At 48.2% G+C, this 22,564-nt stretch overlaps 1 protein-coding gene across 1 annotated transcript; it reads left to right on the top strand.

Annotated features, from left to right (window-relative positions):
- The first annotated feature begins 2,671 nt into the window (after window positions 1-2,671).
- LOC122394389 lies at window positions 2,672-18,267 on the top strand. Its single transcript, XM_043391259.1, has 3 exons — window positions 2,672-2,783; window positions 12,442-12,726; window positions 15,642-18,267. Exons 1-3 carry the CDS (start codon window positions 2,769-2,771, stop codon window positions 16,038-16,040), a joined length of 699 nt encoding a protein of 232 aa, XP_043247194.1. The 5' UTR covers window positions 2,672-2,768; the 3' UTR covers window positions 16,041-18,267.
- Window positions 18,268-22,564: the final 4,297 nt, after the last annotated feature.

Raw genomic sequence — 22,564 nt, 5'->3', positions numbered from 1 at the left:
TTGCTTCTGAATGAATGAATATTTTTGTTACCTAGTGACACCATGACAATGGGCAATAGTAATCCACCGGCGTGTTTGAATCATTTTTCATTTTTCTTCCGAGCGGCGAATTATTTAACGATGTTTATTTGCGAGTTGGGGTGGGCCATGTAATAAAATGAATACTGTATGGGATAGGGGCAATACAAATGATTGCCCTTTGTGACGCCACTGTTGATGTGTTCGCCGATAGCCATCGGCTACGCCTCGGGCAATAAAACACGAATCACGATCTTTTTCGGTCTGGGCATGACCTTGATATGAGGTCAAATTTTTTAATTGATGTTTTCAGATCAACTTTAGTTTATTCAATGCGTCGTCTAAGCGACAGTAACACGATGCCGGTGAAATCAACGTGATACATGTTTGATGTCAAAGGATAAAAATCTTTTTTGCAAAACGTCCCATTTTAGGAGTTTTTGCCCTATAGATTCTAAACCGTTTGCCCTAGGTCAATTCTAAGAGCAAAGCTAGATCTATTCTAAGAAAATCTAAGAACAGAAAAACTTTGGAAGAGCTTTCGAATGCCCTATTCCGTGGCGTTCTAGCTCCATTCGTTCCCGAGTTATGCGCCGACTTGTGAAAAGTTGTCAAATTAGGAAAACTTTTCGAGATAATTCTACTTTTGGTTACCCCCAGTAACCTCAGCGAAGACCTGATAAAAACAACATATTGTAACTCTTAAAGGTCGTTTTTAGAGCCATGTATCGCTTTTTCTGCGTCTTTTTAGCTTTCTTAGTTACCGAGATAATCAGGTGTGACCAAATGACCCCCTTCACTGTGCGAAGATAGTTGATGCTCCCACCAGGGCGAGGTTGACGTTTTATTGTCAAAATCCGTTTCATTTCAGGATCTTTCCTTCACGAAGAGAAGAGGGGTCTCATCAGTTGCGACAAAAATACTTCTTTCTCAGCGCCAACTAAACCTAAATTCTCTCTGACGTTCTGAGAACGGTAAGCCCAAACAGCGGAACATTTATTCTGCCCTGTTACGTGGCAAACTGTGAGTGCATCGTTGCACCTAATGATAGGGCATCACAACTGTGTTAGGATAGCATAAACTTCCCATCCTTTCATGTCGGACTTTTCGCTGCCTATGTAACACGCGTCATCTCCGGTTTCTGGAGCCAATGACCGAGACTCCTCAGTCCACACCCGTGGTCTGCATAGCGGCACTTTCCACACACGCCGTGCCGTATCACCATTGCAAATCACGGCGCTGGCGTGCTGGCGTGGTGTCTGCGGCACCCGGCAGCGGGCGCGTCTAAACGTGGCCGCCGAGAGGAAATTCCCGCGGCCCAGTCTGGACCGGAACCGCGGGAATTCCCCGTCTGACGACTATGGGAAATACGAAATTCGGTTCGGGGGCCTACTATCACGCTATCTCTGACCTGCTAAGGCTCCATGAATAAGAATAAAGGGATTAGGTAAGAAGGAGCTGTAAATGGAGAGATAGAGGCTTGGAGAGACATAAAAAAGTGACAAAAGGGAAAGGAAGAGAGATGGAACATGAAAGAGAGATGGAGAGAGAGAGAGAGAGAGAGAGAGAGGGAGGGAGAGAGAGGGAGAGAAAAGAGAGAGAGAGAGAGAGAGAGAGAGAGAGAGAGAGAGAGAGAGAGAGAGAGAGAGAGAGAGAGAGAGAGAGCTGGGATAGGACAGAGTAACGTGCTCCATGTGGCACATTCTTGTTCAATGTTCAGTGACCATTCAGTCTTAGTTTGCTCATGAAAACAGCTAATTATTTTTCTATGAAGGATGAATGGTCCTGCAGCTCAAGCCTAGCGTTCAAAGCACAAAGTCGCTAAACGTTACAGCATTGCAATTGTACAGATACTCCTTTTTATTAGGATATGAGTAGATCGCAATTGCACAGATACTCCTGTACGATGAGTGAAGGGATGACTATTTCATATCGATATGTGTAATGAGCATTAGACTGTGAATAAGGGACTCTCAGGACAAAGTTTATGATTCTGTTGGGTTTCATCGCAGCCTGGGCTGTTAAATGCCATCATTGTTGGATTGTTAGTCACCATCGGAGTTCAGCTGGGTCTAAATCTGACAGATGTGCCGATCGAAAAGGGTGGGTGTTTTTCGGTGAGTCAGAGCGCCTTGACGAGGGGTCGCAGCAGCCATACTGCGGGGTCACGGGGAGGGTATGTGCCCTTGTATGGCGCGAGCACCGGCGCCCTTCCACTCAGCTCGACTGTAAAATTCATCCTCCACTGGTGAACAAAGTGCCGTGATCTGCACTCATCACCCCTAATGATGAAGTGACGCGCCCACGCGGTGCAGCCTGCAGATAAAGAACAGGATGTTAGGGCGGAGGCCGGTCGTCGCTCTGCCAGCCCTGAAGGCCCGGACCCTCTCCGGCGCCCTCTCCGGTGCCCTGTCCGCATTGGTTACCGGTCAGTGCACTGTAGTCGGTCCGGTAATCATCAGTGGTCACCACTCACTACTCTTGCCAATTTATCGCGTCGCTGTATCCCTGGAGTCTCCGGTGGTTCCTGGGTGACCGGGGCGCCCAGTAGCGGCCGCGCCCCTCGTTCCGTACGGCGCCGTGAGACTCAGACTCAGACCGCTGCCGCCTCCGGTGGGGCTATATCAGCTCCGGCAAGGTCGGCGCCGGCTCACTGGCGGGCGCGGGTTGACGCGTTACGGGTGTCCGGTCCGGCGGCGATCGGCGGCGCACAGTGCTGTCCATACACAGAGAGAACTGCTCAGAGAGACATGGCCGCGTACAGGGTGAGTGATGGAACCCCGCGGGGAGTGCGCAGGGGCGTGGGAACCGATATAGGACACGTTAGTATTGCCGCAAGTGTTGAAACTTGAATGACAGTCGACCGTGCACAATGGTAATTTTGTATGCACGTGCACGTGAGGTACTTTGTATGCGCCTACGAAGTGGTAATGACTGCATGAATTGTAGGTATGGGTAATGTGTGGTTAACAAATGACGTAGTTTTAGGGAACAATGGAGAGGTGTGAAACATTGATTTTGTTCCAAAGTAGACGCATCAAATATGCGTTGATTCAAAAGCTATGATGGAAGTGAAGGTCAGCTATGCAAATTTATATTTTGTTGCAAATTTGCTCACAATTTTAATTCGGATGCATTTTACAGAAGACAATAGCAAAATGAATGGTACTGAAAAGAGCTACCACCCACAATATTTTTCAACAATTATCAATTATAAATGCCATACTTCATCGAACATAAAAGAGATATAAAACATTTGAAAAAGAGAAAAGATTGATCGAACTTTTGATTTTATACATAGTCAGCTAATATGATGGATACATTGGTAAATCGATTTATATCTTATTTTCGGGTTACAAGAAAACAATGCGTGTTTTTGTTTGCAAACCAAGCTAAAGGCTGAATTGGGAGCAAATAAGAACCACCAGATAATCATTTGCTTAAACTATCAGTAAATCACTTCCTTTTGTGCTTTTCTAGCACACTAAAAAAGCTCGGTCCATGGCCGATTACCGATGACCGATTACGTCTGTATGTCCAGACAGCTAACCGTAACCCGAGTAACGGAAGTATTTACGCTGAGTCGCTGATCACTGAGATTCTGAGCCGCTGAGCCGCTGAGCCGCTGATCTTCTCAGTCACTGATTAGATTATTCCTAACATGTTCATTCGCTGAGCTGCGATGAGTCGCTAATACACCAACCCGATCATTAGGTGAAACAGTTCGCAGTCATAAACTAACGCGATCAGTTCAGATCAGACATACCGCAATGATACAGTATCACGATCATTTGTTGAGGCAGCTGGCAGTGATGAACCGACTTGATCATCTAGTGATCTAGCTAGCAGTGATGAATCACCCCACGGTCACCAGTAACGAGTCGGTATCGGTGCACCGGACCAGTCGCGAGCAGAAGCACTGACAGAGCCTGTCAGCCTGTCTATATAGCACTATAGCAGACTCTGTCAGTAGCAGAGCTGACAGAGCCCAGCAGGTTCTGTCAGTAGCAGAGCTGACAAAGCTCCTGTCCGCTGAGTTCGTCTGGTGTCATTGGCAATATTAGTACGTACACCGAATTTCAGTCAAACGGAAGGCATGGGTCGGGCGGTGACCCGCCATTTGCATACCTGAGCTAACGAAAATAAACAACAGTTTTTCTCACATTTTTGAAGATTTCGTAAAGGTGAACAATAAACACGTTTTAGTAATATGATACCCTTGAAATTTTTCACATAATCATGTGAGATGTAACCTTTCCTAAATCCTGTTATCTAGCATCATAAACTCTCAAGACTTACTCTATTCTGTTACATGTTGTTCGACCCTAATATCGCATCATCTGCTGTGTGTGGGGCGGATTGATGAAAGATGAAAGCATAGGCGGCGGTACGGGGAGGGCACCGGGGCACCGTGCCCCACTTTGATTTTGGCATTTTAACATTAGCCCTATGGACGTTGCATGGAAAGAATGGGACCAAAAGTCGTCAGTGCCCCCCCCCCCCCCCCGCTTAATTGAAGGTGTTCCGTTGCTACTGGATGAAAGCAATTGCGAATTTGTAAAGTGATAAGAAAACGCTAGGCTTAACTTCATATAGCAGCAGACGAAAAACAATGGTATCTATGCGTGGTTTAACGGCGACATTGACATAGCCAATTATTTTGTTTAGCAATGTGCAAGAAGGCCATAATCCCCGGAACCCTAATGCCGCTGTCGGTAATCCAGGCATGCCTAAAGCTGCGTATGCCTCAAATCTTTCCAACTAGCTATATGGCTTACGGTGGAATGCTGTGCTGAATGCTGTACGGCTGTTGCGTAAAACGTGCGCCTTTTAAATGTTTATCGATTCTTGCTACATATCGCAGAGACTGACCACGACTTGCCCCGAGTCTGCTTTCTGATTAGGAACGGCTGGCTACCCACAACTGGCCACAAATTATCCGGGTCAAGGACCTGTACTAAATGCCGCAACAACTTGAATTCATGCAGCTTACGTGAATTGCACATGTAGTAGTCACAATTTTTACCGCAACTTGACTGTCTCCTCAAATTATTCATCACTGACAATAATCGCTGACAATCATTTGCTGCAACAGGCAGATATCAACCACATTGCACAATGATTGGATGATGTTATTACGCGCGGCATCACGCAATGCCTGGACTCATTATTTTGCAGGCCCCTTATTTTCAGAAGCTCACTGAATTTCACCAGTCAATGAGGTAAACTATACTTGCATCCGATTTTGCCAGATTTATATATATAAGAACAACAATTATGGGGTGAACAGTTGGAATTGTTTTGGGGCCTATAAACATTGCACCGCGGTGTTGTTTCGATGCCAGGTGTCGTGCTGAGAAGAAGGTGTTATTGAAGAGCAGCTTACCATGTTACAAATCTTTTTAGAGCTGTCTCTATTCCTTTATATTTGATATTTACTGTGTGAGTAAACGGGGCCTACTCCGGAGATGCCCAAAAGACAGGCCTCAATCGAGATAATCAGAGATATACGGATGACAAAACACAAACAGCATTGGGTTATGCTGTATTCAGCACCGAATCTCGGGACGCCCGATTTGGATATACAGATTGTCGTTCACCGGTCCGTAGACCTCTCTCGGCCTTTCTGAGCGAGTGTCGCTGGGGATGGTGATTTGTCGGGCCCTCCCGGACTGTGGGAGCTGATCTATGGCTCTGTTGTAGAAAGACAGACGGCTGCCAGACTGCCACCTGCCCGGGGGGGCAGTGTCCATCACATGCGCTCCCTCCGCTGCCACTATCGATCGTCCTTCGCAGCCTCCAGCTACTCCTATCACCAGCAGGGATCGCTCTGCTGCATTTTACGGCGAGCTACCAGCCGAGGGAAGTCACTCGAAGGCCACCTGTAATCTATTGAAGGTCCATTATTATCAATTTGTTACCTTTCAATTTCAGTTTGACTAATGTGACGTTGCTGCGCCTGCTCGGTGCATGACATCAGCTGGCTGGACATGACTCTGCGGAGCGTTTTCACGTGGTGTTCTGCGGCTCTCTCCGTCACATCTGTCCTGGATGACGTGCGCTGTCATCTGAATGAATGGCTCGCGGGATGGCCGGGGCCCGTTCAGGCGGCGGTTCGGCACCGCTCGACTGTGGCGGCTGCCAGGTCCGCTGCACGTGCTGTGACCACGGGGCGACAAACCTGTTCTGAGGTGCCTCTGCCGGGGACACAGGGGTGGGGAGAAAGTGACGCCTCGCGGTGGAAGGCCGCCGCGGCCCGGTCCCCCCGGCTGGGCAGGCGGCGCGGCGGAACGCGGGGAGGCAAATCCGTCCGGACCATCCGGAGACACGCGCGCTCCCGGCATAAGTAGGCTTTTCTCGGCATTTCCTGCTCTGCAATATCGGCTATTTTTACTCGTCTATTTCAAGTCCGGCGTATGCTTGCATCAGGCTCAGATCCGTAAAGGCATCTCAACGGCACTCTGACAGCTCATCGCTCAGAAGAACAGTTTTCTAATTCACATTGTTGGTCAGTTTTAGGTCAGTCCCAAGCTCGTAACGGCACTTGTCCAAAGTTCAAGAAAAATGTGTCGTTTGTCTTTCAATTAATGCATGAGCGTAATCACCGTCATCACACCTTGTAACTGGCAAGATATTTTTTAGGCTGCCCAGCTAGTTCATTATATTTCATATTTTAATTTGTCGATCAAGCCTGTCTTGTGTTGACATCTGTACGGTTTAACCCACAGTCTGCGTTGTTATCCGTAAGTTCCCGTAGTACTCAATGCAATGAGGACGACAGAAAATCCAGGAAATTAGGTACTGGCCTCCGATTGAACTTGGGCCTAGAGAACCTCCGATGTCAGCCTTCCCACAATATTCCTGTGTAGTGTTTATAAACCTCGCCTGGCTGCTGAGCTGAGGGCTGGTATAGAGAAGCCTGCAACTTAGCCGTCCCCAAAGATGCGTGCCTAATTATCCGATCCAGGGTCACTCTAGTCACAGAGTCAATAATGCAGGTGTACATCTCCAATAAGTACCGCAATGGTAACGGGTCGACCATCACAAAAAGCAATCACTTCCTTCTGCGTTCCGCCCTTAGGTTCGATGCAGATCCAGTTTGGTGCCTTGTTACTCGGGGTAACGGTTGGGCGATTGTATACGTTGAATACCTGCTCACGGAAGCATGTCATCTGGCGTGCATGCAGTGGGTCTCTCCTTACCGGGCTGGTTTTGGCGTCCTTGACAAAATATCCCCAAGGCAAACACAAGGAAGACATCGCCGGTAGTGATTAGAGCCCGACTTGTTTGTCATCCGGGTCGCTCAATTAGTCTCATTTCGGAGCTTATATAGCTGTTAACTTTATGTGTGCTGAGCGTCAAACGTGAGAACCAAAGGTGGCTGAGGGTCGATATGACTAGCTTACTATATCAACACTAAGTAGATAATCAGTTTTTGTTAGTCAGCCCTGCATACCTATGGTGATTTTTTTCTTACCGGCTGCTCTGTATATTAAATCACCAAATAATTGCACATCAGCATCAAGACGAGTATAAATTATACGCACACTTCGAGCAAGTCATAAGTGCGGATAACATTAACATATCCAGCCGCTATGCACAGTCTCCTAAGGTCTGCACGTTCATACGTAGTCTGACACATAGTCTGACGCATAGTCTGAGCCCTGAGGGCAAATCAAAGGACACCTTTGCTAATTGCTACAAGGGCATATTGCTTGCAATGTGCCTGCTTTATCTAACCACTTGCTTGCACAGGAACACGTAGTTGTTAAAGACCGCTCATATTTGTTTCTCGATAAATAACCAAATATACCGATATTGCACTTCTGCGGATTAAACGTTTGAGTGAAAGCCGCCCTCATATTGCACTCTGCTCATAAATAATTTATGATTCTGCATCGGCCTTGCTAGCGTTCCTAGTCCATTAACAGATGCTGGTCCACCTAGCTTAAGCGCTCAGCGGCGCATATAGCTGACAGTCTATAGCGGCCCGTCACTCAGATGTCGACTGTGCTCAGCCGAGTGATGAGCAGAGGCTAGGCTTCATTGAACCCCGTGTCGATCAATGGCCGGCTGTTTGCGACTGGTGAGTTCGAGAGACACGGTTTTGTACTCGGCATGTTTGTGCGAGGGCAGGTCGGTAGGCTGCGCTCACTCATCAAAACTTCCCTTCTAAGTGGACGCATTACATATCGCAGCAGTCAAAGGAAGCTCGGCGTCGATTGAAGATCATCCCTGTAACCTTTTTTCTTTGCAAACATTGAGAGGCACAGCTGCAGTGGCATGCAACGAGTATATTTAATTGCAGCGTGTTATTCAAAACAAATCAGCAGCCCTTTGCGGAAGCCAGTCCAGTTTAAGCACCTCACCACGACTCCAATGTGAGAACACATATCTCAATCAATAACGGATTAACCGATGTAATAAGCGTCCAGTAGAATTCATCTGTGAGATAAACAGCCTTGAGCCCTTCTAAGCTGAAACACCTGCATATTTTTACGATCATAACTGACAAAATGAGTATCTACACTACACGCAATCATCTGATATTTCTCTATCTTCAAAGAGCAGTTGAAAATCATGAACCAATAGATGCATAAAAGCCTTATTTTTTGTAAGACCGATGCATTTTACATCACGTAGACACCGTAGATGATTATACCATAGACTTGGTCAAAACCGTTTGATAGCAGCTGATAAAGAGAGACGAGAGACGTTGTTAGTCGAAGATGAAAGAAATGGAGACTGGGAGCCCAGCTGATGAAGAAGAGAGACTGGAGAGATAAAGCTTCAGCCAACGATTGGGGTAGACGAGAGCTCCTGCCGACGAAGGAGGGAGACGGAGACTCCTAGTCCTGCCAATGAAGGAGGGAGAGATAAAGCTCCTGCCGATGCAGGTGGGAGACGGAGGCTCTCCCCGCTGCGCCGCCGGCTGCACCAGTTTACCTTGGAGCCGGACGCCGCCCGCGGCTCCGACCTTGCATGCCGACAACGGTTTCTTGCCATGAGGCGCGGGGGATGTCTGGTGTCGGATGGGGCGGCGGTGGCGCGCGCAGATCACACGCCGTTGTGGGCGTGTCGGCCCGCGGCCCAGGCGGGGTCGGACCAGTCCCGTCCGCGGTCCATTTATGGTCCGACGATGATCCGTCGGAGGTCTGTCTGAGCTCCCTCGTCTATCCACCTGTGTTCGTCCAGTCATCCTCCATGGTCTGTTCTGTCTGTCCTTGCTTTCTGTGAGGACCATTTATTGACCTGCCCAGGTCCATTTATATCGCCTGCCCTCAGAAGTGCATGTGTGTGTGTGGGGGGGATCAGATGGCGACCCGGGCCGACACCGGCAGACGCTGTCAGCGCCAGAGACAGCCGGTCGGCCGGAGACATGAGGCCGCGGAGACAGCGGAGCTATAAAAACGGCATCGAAGGACAGGCCCAACCACCGCCCGATCTTCAGACCACTGGAGCATTTCCATAATCTACCTTTTTTGCGATCACTGGAGGTTCATCGCCCTAAAAACCGATAAAAGTTATAAAAAGTTTTTCGATAAAAAATAAACCCATAAAAGCATGCGTAAGATGAGCAGTTGAGCTCTTGTATTAGGAGTAAGATACGTGTTGACCTTATTGACGGGATTGTGTACTATAAAACAAAACGTCGGCCTGCTGCTGGTCACAGTTATCTTTCCATGCATACCCCATACCTGCATCCGTTCCCACAGGTGATTTTCGTATATCTTGTCATGCGTGCAGCCGCGCCTTGCGTAACTTTTCAGCAGGCTGCAGAGCCTCAGGAAGTGGACCCGCTCGGCAGCAGCGTAGTAATAGTGGCCGTGAGAAGAGGACATCCACCCCGCGCTGGTCCGGAACTGTCGCCCGTCCGCCCTGGCTGACACTCGCGCTCGGCTTAGGTACCCACGTAACACGGGGTTATACCTGCCCGGAGTCACGCCCGGTATTTCTGGTCGACTACTAGATGGGACCGCCCAGGCCCCGGCTGACTGGCGACACTGCGCACCATCCTCCGGCCGGGAGCACTCGGGGTGGCCAGGACCGGTGACCGCCGCCGCCACCTCCCGCGGCCATCAAGGCCACCGGCGGCGGCGGCGGCGGCGGCGGCGGCGGCGTCATCTTGTCAGGGGCCGCGCGCGTCTGCCAGCTCCGTTCTGACACCCCGCGCCCAGCCGGCCGGTCGTCAGGCGCGGGTCTAACTGAGGCCTCCTGCACTGGCCAGACGGCCGCGCCCGCTCATCAAGGTCACCAGCAAGGTCACGGTCAGTGAACCGCTCTCAGAGAGAAGAAGAAGTCCGGGCCTCAGGGGGAGAGGACATGGAATCGGCGGAGACACATTGGACATGTCCGTGTGATTCACGCCGCCAAAGTGATAAAGACGGCGAGGGAAAGAGAGAGAGAGAGAGAGAGAGAGAGAGAGAGAGGAGAGAGAGAGAGAGAGAGAGAGAGAGAGAGAGAAAGAAAGAAAGAAAGAAAGAAAGAGAGAGAGAGAGAGAGAGGGGGAGAGAGGCGAGAGAGAGGGAGAGGAATGGAAAGGTTAAAAACAAGAGGAACAGAGGAAAAATGCGATGGTGACCTCATCAGGCCCGTTTCTGTAAAGTTAGAGCAGGCAGTTACGTGCTAAAGTCACGCTGTCACTAGCGTGGGCAGAAGACTGGCCTTTTGTGGTTCGAACATCGGCGGACGTGGGAGGAAGAGGGCGAAAATGAAGATAACCGGCCGAAGGGATGGGCGTAGAACACCCATCTTCGCTTGTATTTACCATCGGAAGATAGGTGCTCGTGTCAGATTGATCGCGGGATATCCCAAAAAAGTGGGATGGGAGAAATAATGTGAAAGGATGCCTGCTTCCTCTGCTCAAAACCCATATGACTCAGCAGTGCAAGCACCTGATAAAATCGGGAAAATAAATAAAATGCCACCAGTGCCGACAGGTTTCAGGTCCAGTTGGTAAGAAGAAATAGGTATGTTTATTTTTTTGGCAGAGTACCGCGTGAAAATGAGGCTAAATATCTACTGACGGGATCAGGGTATGGGGCGGAGAACTGAGGTACACTCAGTCTCACCAGTTCCGTCATCAGTGCCCTATTTGATTGCTGCAAGTGTGAATGTAGGACATACTGGCTAATCCATAATGCCTCACTTTTGACCCGGTTATTAGTTGTTTAATCTAGTGACGCAGAGGGCCATGACTTACCACCACGTTGTCAGTTCCTCAACGTTAGCGAAAATAGGCAGTCTGTGCTCATCGATCACGAGTCCAGCCGAGGGCAGTCATTATGAGTGACGTCACACAGTGAGTAAGCTCCTCTCGGACCGGAGATGACCCAGACAAGTACGCTCCCAGGCGGCCCACTCGGAAGGTCCCGCCCCACGGCGCGAAGTAACTGCTTCCTCATGCATTCAGCCATGCCGGACCTGGCATTTTGCAAATTACCGGCGGTAGAGACGGAGTGACGTCATCAAATTACCATCAGTGTATAACTGTAGGCACGCGTCGTCTCAGATCTACATCAATTGTCAGTGTCTGTGTGTTTCCTCAACCCGGACAGCCATATATTCAACCCATCTTCGGGGCAGCGGCCTGCAATGTAGGCAGTTCAGTGAACCAGTCACGTATACGCGACCCAGACATTGATCCTAGTATATAATTGATTTTCGGAGAGAAATACCAGGAACCCGGCGATGAAAACGTGATCGATATCGAAAGAGTTATGGAAAAATCAGCGGCAGTACTGGTTGATATATCACTAAGCTCTATTTTTAGGCAGTAAACTGACCAGTTCCGTCATCAGATCGATCATCAAGTTCAGTCACTCGTGATGCCCTCCTTGTCCGTTGTACAATTACATACGTCAGTTACGAGTGGTTAATCTGTGCAGATGTTATCCTTCTTAATTAATTGGCGACCAACTGAGCCTGTGACATCATGATCTATTACACGAAAAGAAATTGATATGATGATCTTATTGACACCTTGTACCTACAGTAAAATACTAAACGCACAGTGATATACTAATTACAAGGTAGTTTGATGGTCAGGACTTCAGTGCATGATGACTACATTTTCCCGCTATAACTTGATAGCAGAATAGTGCCCCTCAGAACTTGTCGGCTTTCAAAGAACTTACTCGTCCTTTCCAATTTATTGTATATCTTCACATCCTGCTGTTCATCGACCAGTAACCCCTCCCCCTCAGATGCCGCTCAGTCTGCTGCAGGTCAGGCTGGGTCTATCGGCCTGACCAGCGTCCCCCAAATGCAGCGCGGGATCTGTTGGGTCTGTCGGTCTGACCAGCCCGCCCTCTCCTCCTTTCATATGTCACGAGGCCTTTCGTCTGTCAATCTGACCAGTGCTCCTCCCTCCCTCAATTGCCACGGTCTGTCGGTCTGACCATCCCTCCCCTCCTCCCTCAGATGCCGCTGAGTCTGCTGAGCCTGACCTGTCTGCTGACGGCGGCGGCGGCGCGGCCCCAGTTCAGCCCCGCCTCCAGCTACAGCTACCGGTTCGCCGGTCCCGAGCAGACCAAGGAGGAGTCGCGCGACGCGCTGGGCAACATCCAGGGCTCGTACAGCGTCACCTACCCGGACGGCGGTGGCACGTTGACCTACAGCTACTCGCACCGCGCCGCGCCGCCCGCCTTCCGCACCCTGTCCGACGGACCGCTCGGCCCGGCCGGCACCGTCGTCGCCATCGGCAAGGTGCGTGTATAGGTACTGGGTTGGGGCGCTGTTAACTCACTGACACAATTATACCGTCACATAGTTCTCTGTCAGATATTCACATTGTTGCACTGTCATACATCCGTTTTATAGGCACTGCTTCATTATCAACAGCCAACAGTCAACACACTGGCATGACCATTGAGTCATGTGAGACCAGTGATAATTCTGGCCACCCTACCGCTCCAAAGTTCATTGACACCGCCACAATCTAAACAAAATGTGCCTTTGTTCGGGTTCTTTGCCCTGTTTTCCGGTTGGGAACAGCCGGAACAGGTATTATGTAACAGAAGCTAATTGGTATCCATCCCAACTTAGGGGATGTCTACTTCGAAGTTTCATTTCATATCACCTCAGATTACGCCACATTCCCGAGCCTGTGATTCCGCAAGCTAGATTCGTAGATGATATAGACTGAGTCAGGCGTGAACGTTAAAGACGTCCATGTGGGAAGTGATGTAGGTGATTGAATTAGGCTCGTAGAGCGAATGAAGTCATCATTAAAATGGGGTTTCGGTAATTGATACAAAACCTCTTGACACTTCAATGCGTAGTTATAGTTATGATCTTGAAACGATACACATTTAATTGGATGTATATTCACATAAGTGTAGGAACCATGGGTGCAAGGGTGCAGCTGCACCCACAATATTTCTCCAGTGGGTGCAGACAATGTATTCTGCACCCACAATAATCTGAACCAAAAACCCCTTTTCTCATCAACACTAGGGGAAGTTGGGGCAATGCCGGAGTTGGGGCAAAGCCGAAATTCGAGATATTTCTAAAACCGTACGACATGGATGCCACGTCTCAGTGATGCTCTGAAGCTTAAGTGACTACAATTATCGCATGTTTGTTACGAGTCGTCATTTGGAATACTTCGGCTGTGAGGGCGCCAAAAGCGTTTTCAAGGTACGTTTCCCTTGTGCTACATGCGCCTTTGAAGCTGCATTTCTTACTCATTATGCTACCGTTTGTCTGGCCAATTCGGTCAAGTAATCTTCAGCATGTCTTTGCATAAGTGTGCTGCCTATTTGAAATTTATACAGCACGTTTAAAAGCTATGGGCCTGCAAATGAAAGTATGGCTGGCTGGGGTAATGCCGAAAACGTGCAATTACGCACGTTAAAGCACGCTACGTGGACTTCACTGCTGTAGAATAGCAACGCGTATTTTTAGTCAAACAAATTACACTTTCAGCCGGCACAACGGCCTGTTACCTATAAGGAATGATTTACCTGGCATTTTCTTATTATATCACACAATTATAACTTCCAGTGTGCACCAAGCGTCCTCAAGCTCTTAAAACGCGTGTCAGCTTTGATGAATTTTGGATAAAGTTTGAGATAAATTGGCAAAACATCAATGTCGGCATTCCTCGTAGATCATTTAACCCATTTTCGGCTTTCCCCGCAGTCCGGGGCAACGCCGAAAAAGTCAGTTCTTTGATATTTTTAGTTTTTGCGCTTAACGGTATGCGAATTCATCAAATGCGCCTGGTATGTTTGAAAGACAAAAGACTGGCCTCTCGAATGACGCCAACAAGAATAGCTTATGTTGTCTACTTTGCGTGCTACGGGCGTCAGAAAAAAAGTATTCGGCGTTCCCCCAACTTCCCCTACTTCCCATGCAGCACGGCAAATTCAGGATATGTTGCCCACTATCCATCTTTCGAAGCATTTGCTTTTGTGATGGTCTTCAAAACTTACATTTGTGCTGAAGAAAAAAAGGAAATGGAGCATGTGATTGAACACATACCGAGCCGATGACCCACTGTCAAAATTTTTAGCTCGATATCTTCGAAAATGGCCAGGTTGGCCGCTTTTACTTTTTGCGATAGTCAATATTGACAATATTAACCCTCGCATGTGTGCGGCGTTTTCCAGCTTCTAATGTGTAGGGGGGGGGGCTGATCGAGCTATAGCTCGATAGTAGCTCCGCGAAGCTCTATAGAGCTTCGCGGAAAAAAACGAGGGCGTTGCCCGTGACGAGAGGAAGCCGATGATACCCAATTTTAAGGTCCTAGGTCATTGGTTGACCTTCCAGGTCAGGTCAATGTTCCAAAAGTCGTGAAAATCGGGACCTACTAGAACTGCGTAAAGTGAAGCTGTTATCCGTTTTTTCGGGGTGCTGACCACGAATATCATGTAATAGTCCGAGGTCATCAAAGGTCAATGACCTGACCTGACCTTCAGGTGACCATCACACCCACCGTGATGCATGGGACGAACATTATTTCACATGTTTGGACGTCTACAATCACAAAAAGACTGGAAACGCACGGATTATAATGTGAGTTAACATACGCCAAATCGCGATTCCGGCCGAACATGGTCTCGAGAATCAGGTCACAGGTCAAAGGTCTTTTGGGTCAGGGTCATGAAATTTTCAGAGTAGGTGTAAAACTGATCAACTCGAGGGTACTTAAAGTTTCGTCGCGATCGGCCGCTTTTTGCGCGAGTTATTTGCGAAAAACTATGGGGGGCTCATCCGACCCCCTACACATGCGAATTAATTCCAAATGCACTTATCAGTCGGTACCTTTTCGACATGGTATACACCCCCCTCAAAGCTTGTAACGAGTCTTCGCTCGGGTGTCGCTCCCAACCCCCCCCCCCCCCCCACCGCTTCACCGGCCATGGCTGGATGTCTGCACCCATGCACCCACAATGTTCCAGCCGTTCCTACGCCCATGTATATTCACACATAAATACTACAAAACTAACGAAACCGATGATTTTAGTGTTGATTTTTGAAGCATTATGCTCAGTGTTATTCAACGTAGATTCTACATATAAAGTAGAATGTAGTCTATGGTTATTTCATAGCCACATTCACCGTTTCTCAGATAGTTGCCGCTGTATTCACAACCCTCCCCGCCCGCTGCTCCGCAGAACTCGAAGGATAACGCCTTCCTGATCGAGATGCTGCAGAACCGTATCGAGTCGCGTGACCCACCCAAGGTCACTGAGACGGACGCCGTCATCATCGAGGCCCTGCCGCTGGAGCCGGAGCGTCCGGTGACGTCTGTGCGGTTCCAGGCGGCGCCGCGGCCCGGTCCAAACACTGCCAGCAGCGGCGACGACGGCCGCCCCAACGAGATCCGCACCGGGGGTCGGCCGCTGACCCGCGGCAGCGCCGGCTTCACCAACAGCAAGGAGTCGGCGTTCCTCGGCGAGATCCGCGAGGAGAGCCTGGCCAACGAGGTGCTGGGCGGCAGGAACCCGCCGCTGGTCACCGATGAGGCCGTCATAGTGGAGGCGCTGCCCCAGGACGCCGAGCGCGGCATCTAGACAACCCGCGGTCCATCGAGGGTCATTGAGGTGTGAGATGGGCCTCCGTGGGCCTTCGTGGGCCTCTGTGGGGGTCTTTGAGCCTCCATTCCCAGTGTAGGTCTCCGTGGGCCTCCGTGGGCCAGCGGGGACGGACTAGTCGAGCGGATGTAAGCCGAGCCAGTTACCAGGCCCGCGAGGGCCTATTATATCGAGTGGAACGCGGTGTACTTACGTCTCTAAGGTGGGCATGACCCGGGGAGCGTTGCTGAACGATATACGCGACCGAAACGAACGATTCACTTACCCTACGGTCAGAGCAAGCGTAGTGGGAAGCCATCTGCTAAAGAAAATGACGCGCGATGGCACATGACATTAGTTTCGAGGGTTGGTATGCGATCTAGAACATGAAGTGAAAGTGTGTGAATGATTTGTGGAGAAATGAACTTGATTGAGGCTTACTATATATAAGACGTCGCATGTTACCAATAAATTGTTTTACAACTGCATTCAACTAATAACAATAATGTTTTTTTTTTTGGCATAACATAGATAATTGATGCCTTCTGCTTTTACCAGTAATTCACTGCAAATCCATCGTCCCGATATTGAAAGAAATTGTGAATATGTTTCACTTTGCTTATCGTCACATTGCGCCATCCCTTGGCTATCAGTTCATCGCTTTACTAAGTTGCCAAGTCCAGTGAGTTACCCATCCACACTGAGTTACCAACAATCACTCGAACAAAGTGGACTGTTAGGCAGGACATCGCCAGTTGTGAGGCCATCCTCAAGGGCATAGCTTGTAGGTACAGTCCACAGCAGAAGTAATGTGTGGTTTCAGTCATGGGTATGTTCTGCTTCTGAAGCCTAGGAACGATTAGCCAGACTGCAACGAGACTTTAAATGTAGCTTACATGTATCTTCACCCTTGCAGCTACAACCTTATCCATTGACGTCTTCTTTTCAATCAGTCCGCATTTAAAAATCGTCGGTCAAAGCCATCCGTTGAGATTGGTAAAACCACACATTACTTTAGCGGTGGGCTGTACATCACCTTATTATGCGCTAATTAAGGTTTTAAATGAATGCATCTTGGTTGAATCACAATGATGTTTATAGTTAATAAGTAAAGTTAGGTCTTCATCTATTTCAACGATAGGAGCCAAGCGTTTCACAAAGACAATTTGATATTATTCATTCATTTCATTTCAACTAATACCATTATACCGGGTGGCCCAAAAAAAACGTTCCGAACTTTGGAGGCCTATTTCTCAAATTTGAGTGCAAATAACGAGCCAAAATTCTCATCAATTTTGCGTCACTTCTTTGCGCCTTGGTATGCCAAGTTATAACACTCTATCATCATTTTCAAGCTAGCAATCTTATGTTGAATTAAGTAAGACGTTTTTGCTTTTTTTGCCGATGTTGGACGGTAGTGATGATTGGCTTTGACGTACCATGTTAGGAAAAAATTGAAAAATGGAACACGTGAATGAAACCAGCACGTGTGTTATTATTTTAAATATTTTTGTTCCACTTATGTGCCGAATATTCAAATACTGAGCCAAAATGGTGTTAATGGATGCCATTCGTTTCAACACTGAGTCCTGTTTCGAGCAGAAGGAGTGGCGCAGTGCATGGGTTACTGCTGATTGCCCTCCCTTCAAGAAGATCAAACAGTAAATCGACCGAATAAGGGCTAGAGGGAATGTGCCACCCTAAGGCCTGAACCATCAGTGAGGCTAGCCAGTAGCAGTCATGGCTGCAGGCCGTGATACCGAGATGGAAGTGGCCCGTTCACTCACATTTTTTTTAGTAAGCATCTGAGCAAAAAAGTAATTTTTACATGGCATGTTAGAAACACGAACCGTTTAAAAAGTAGTTGCCCGAATAACATAAAAATAATACAATTTACTGAAAATATATGCCGCATTGACCATTAAAAGTTTCAATGTTGTGTCTTTATCACTTTCTGAGAAATGTTGATTTAAAGTTGGGAACGTTTTTTCTGGGCCACCCGGTATGAGTACTGCTCTTCAGATTTGATGCAATTTTCGTTTAACCACCGACCTATCTTTCATCGTTATGCGATGTATCATCTGTTCTCGTGTTTCGAATTTTGGGCATGTCGTGTTAGTGCCTGAGAAATATACGTATGTCGCATGTAAACGCTGGAAATACGTTCATGCTTTAGGGATATGACTGTCACTGTAGTAGTTGCTGCAATAAAAGGAAATCGTAACAACGCTGAATTGCTGAGATGCGACATTAAAAAATATGTGCGTCATTCTGACCCCACGATTAGCTCTGAAGAATTGCTTCCACGTGCACAGTGTGTGCAAAAAAAAAATAAGTGTCACACAACTTGTAACGTTCCATTTGGTTCGAATGGTTCGCTTTAGCCCTTGAAGATCCATGGTTCGGAGAAGAGGCGAGCTGAACGAATGAAAAGGGCATGTCTCTGTAGATAGCATGCCAAGCTTATCATGTGAAATGCGGGGCATTGTGAGTGCAGTGAGTCCATCATCCGATTTGGAATTAGTTTCGGTGCCTTTTTGGTGAAGAAATATATCCTGCGCACTGACGGGGGTCGGTTATCCGCCCCCCCCCCCCCTGAGGTTTTTCGTGAATATTGGGAAAACTAAGGCGCGCAGCGCGACGAAATTTGGCATGACCATTTTCTCATCAATTTTACACATGGTCTGCAAGTTTGAACCTCCTGACTTTTAACCCTCGCCGGCCGAGGGGGGAGGGGGCGGGTGCCGCCCCCCATAGGGTTTTTTTTCGCGATAGCTCCGAACACGCTGGCGGTAGAGAGCTGAACCTTGGCATACCTGACCTTTGACACAAGCCGGATCTTTTGACACCAAACGCATTTTTAGGTCAGGTCAGGTCACTGACCTATGACGTCATAAGTGAATCTCTGCACGGTCTTCAGATGTCGCAACTTCGCAACGCCCTCACTGCCAGAGGAGATGTCCGAGGGAAATGAAACTTGCAGGATCTAGTATCCATTATGAGTCCCACAACTTGTATATCTCGGATTTTTCAGGTCATTTTCGTGACCTCACCATTATAAGTCAATGGGGAAAAATGAAAACTGCTATTTTGGCGACGGGAACGATCTCCAACTATCTCAAGCACACAGAATCGTGATTTGATGCACTCCTTGCAAGGTTGGATGCGTCACTTTTGCAATGTTGACCTTGCGTGACGTCATTTATGACGTCATCAAGGTCATATTAGTTTTTCGTCAATAACTCTTGATCACATTGAGCTAGCGAGTCGGGAAAGCCACAGATGGACTCAGGAAGGCCTGCCGAATCGAATGATATGCGACATGACCTCTTTTGACCAGCTTCGTGACCTGGGGGTGCTGACCTGACCTTGACCTGAGGTCAACACCCCAAGTTGACCTGACCCGGACAAAAAGTATATCATTCGACGCGCCTGAGCGAGGCAAACACGATGCTGCCAAAATCGGCGCTCTGCGGCCGTTTTTTGCGAAGTTATTCACCAAAAACTGAACCGTACCTGGGGGCACTTGACCTGACCTCAGAGGTCACCGGTTGACCTAGGACCTTAAAATCGGGTACCAATCTCTGCGTCTCGTAACGGCGCACACGCTCGTTTTTCCGCGACGCGCTAGCTCCACCAGGGGCGGAACGGCGAGGGGGGTCGTACCCGTCCCCCCCCCCCCCCTCGGCCGGCGCGTATGTAGAAAACCAATAGGTCCGACGAGGGTTAAGGTCAGGTCACCAGGTCACTTTGAATGACCCAACCTCAAGTCACTTTTTTGCAGCTTTGCCACAGTGTCAGAGCTACAATAGATGACAAAGGCCTTTGAAAGTCGCAGGATGTTATAAAGTCATTGGTAGCTACAATTTGTGTATCTCGGAATATCGATATCGATGACCTAAGGTCAGGTCAATTTCTCGGCCCCTCCATTATATGTCAATGGGGGAAAAATTAACTCCCTGTTTTTTTTTCCACTAGAACGCGTCAAAATGGCCCCATTTACCATGCATGACTTCATATACGATCAACCTTCACTACCTTGAGACCTGTTTTGCTGTTGGCCACCTGTAAGGTCATGTGACGTCATCAAAGGTCACCAATTTTTTTGCCAATAACTCTCTACTGGAACAAGATACAGCTGCACGGATAGTCTCATTGTTTTCAGCTCGTCAAGGCGCATCGCATGGTATACATGATGACCTCGAGGTCACGTGACCAGAGGTCAATCTTTGACCTTGACTTTTCGAGGTTAACATACCTATATATGATTCAATGAGGATTGACGAGAGGATGACAATGATGCCCTTAGTTTGTTCCTAGCTTGACTAATTCGAAAGTCATTTGACAAAAACTATCCATATCTAGCGCCGCCATTTTTACTTTTTTGACCCCTGTGACTATCATCTTTGACCTGACCTGAAAATGACCTTTGTAAAAATTGTAGACCTTGTCCGTGCGTACCCCATGCCATTTACCACTTGTCGCTACCTTGCTTCGTTCTCGAGATCTCAGGGGGGGGGGGGCGGTCATCCGCCCCCCCCCCGTCAGTTGTAAGTTGGCGTAGACCCCCGTCGGAGCGCGGGATATGTTTCCGTATTATTGTTATGCAATTGTATCAAACGAGAAAGGAACTAAATTGTTAAAAACGTCATTCCGAAAGACATCGACTACGATTGAATGACAGGTATGCCGTAAACACTGAATATTCGAGACAATTACGAGGGAAAATGACTCACTTTATCATTCAAAGTAATATCTCATCGGCATAGGTACTTTCGACTCTCCTTTCTTGAAACAGAAATTCTGCAGCACATATATGATTTCAATAAAAATAATTTACCATTTGAGGTAGTTTCGAGCAATGGCAAACTCACAAAGGTGAGCTTGTACGCTTTGGAATATGACAGTTCCATGATTCAACCATAAACGTCATAAGGCGTTAAAACCTAGAATGGTTGCATTACTTAGATATTGAATCCTATATGAGAAAGATATGCATTTTGGAGTGTTTACTAACCCGTCGGAGACCAACACAATGATAAAATAATGAGCATCGAGTGCCTACCAACGTATCCTGTCTCTCCTCGATCGATGCATGATCAATTAGCCGTCGTAAGTAGCGGCCAATGGGGTTAATCTCTTCTCAGTCTCAGTGCAATATGACACTGACTATAGCGCAACAATGATGGATCGAATACTTTACATATGTGACTGGTGTTTTAGCATGCAAACACCCACCGTGGGATTAGTGAGTATGGAACTCCAATCACCAGCTAATGCTAGCCAACACTCCAATAATCCCACGACCGGCCTGCAGGCCAGCCCATTACCTCGGCTATCAAAACTGAGGTACCGATACCTGCCTATAGCGGCCGGTCAGACACCACCAGTTGGCGGTCCGGTGCCGCCAGGGTCCGGTTCGGCAGCCGGCCGCGGCAGTGTGAAGGTGAACAGGCTGGAGAGATGGCAGTGGAGGGCTGCCCCCGGACTGCAGACACCGCGCTCTGCACCGACTCAGCGCGATCGGTACTGCTCTCCGTGCGGAGCTAGACCCTCGGCGACAGCCCCGACGATCATTCGTAAACTAGAAACAATTATAGACCAAACTTATCTGGAATGGATCAGGAAGACGGTCGTAGCTCGTGACATGTGCCAAGTCAGGAGCGTAAAATGTTCCGCTTGTAATAACCCTTGACCTACTGAGCAGAAGCTTGGCTTATGTTACTGAGCAGTGACCGTGCATTATATTTTCATGTCTGGCGGTTGTGGAATGCCTCTGCACGCTTCAAAGGCTCGGCCTCAGCAAACGCTTGATACCACAAACCTGAGTTTTAAATGCCACACAGAATTGCAACTGTAAACAAATTTATAAGTCAAGTTGATTTCAATGCAATGTATATAGGTAAACCCACATAGTCAAAGGCATCTAAGCTCATGCACCACTGATCTTAAATATCTTCCCAAAAACTGCCTGGAGATAATACGTTTGTGGCCACAAATACAGAGCATAACAGTTTACTTATGCGGTAAAAATAAAGTTGATATCCCCTCGAATTGCTGGCATTTGAGATGTTTTCGGATCATGTAGATAAGGCTGCTGACTGCTGAGCTCTTGGACTGATGAGCTTGTGACGGAAAAACTTACATATGTGCCACATGGCCGCACAGGAAAATAGGCTGAGCGGATTATTGAGCCAATCGGTGAACGGATCAACATCAGCGCTGATAAGCAGAGATACGAGTGAGAGAGAGAGAGAGAGAGAGAGAGAGAGAGAGAGAGAGAGAGAGAGAGACAGCGAGAGAGAGAGAGAGAGAGAGAGAGAGAGGGAGAGAGAGAGAGAGAGAGAGAGAGAGAGAGAGAGAGAGAGAGAGAGAGAGAGAGAGAGAGAGAGAGAGAGAGAGAGAGAGAGAGAGAGAGAGAGAGAGAGAGAGAGAGAGAGAGAGAGAGCGTAGGCTTCGCATGGTTAGCAGTTAGCACGATACGGACTCTCAGCATGGCTGAAACACACTCTTTCCGCAGCAGG

Source organism: Amphibalanus amphitrite, unplaced genomic scaffold (assembly GCF_019059575.1).
Source record: "Amphibalanus amphitrite isolate SeventyFive unplaced genomic scaffold, NRLGWU_Aamphi_draft 000589F_arrow, whole genome shotgun sequence".
NCBI classification, from domain to species: domain Eukaryota; kingdom Metazoa; phylum Arthropoda; class Thecostraca; order Balanomorpha; family Balanidae; genus Amphibalanus; species Amphibalanus amphitrite.
This window is presented reverse-complemented; position numbering and strand designations above follow the sequence as displayed.

Coding starts and splice junctions, on each gene's coding strand:
- LOC122394389 (XM_043391259.1), top strand. Junction 12,727..15,641: donor CCGTCGTCGCCATCGGCAAG/GTGCGTGTATAG, acceptor GCTGCTCCGCAG/AACTCGAAGGATAACGCCTT.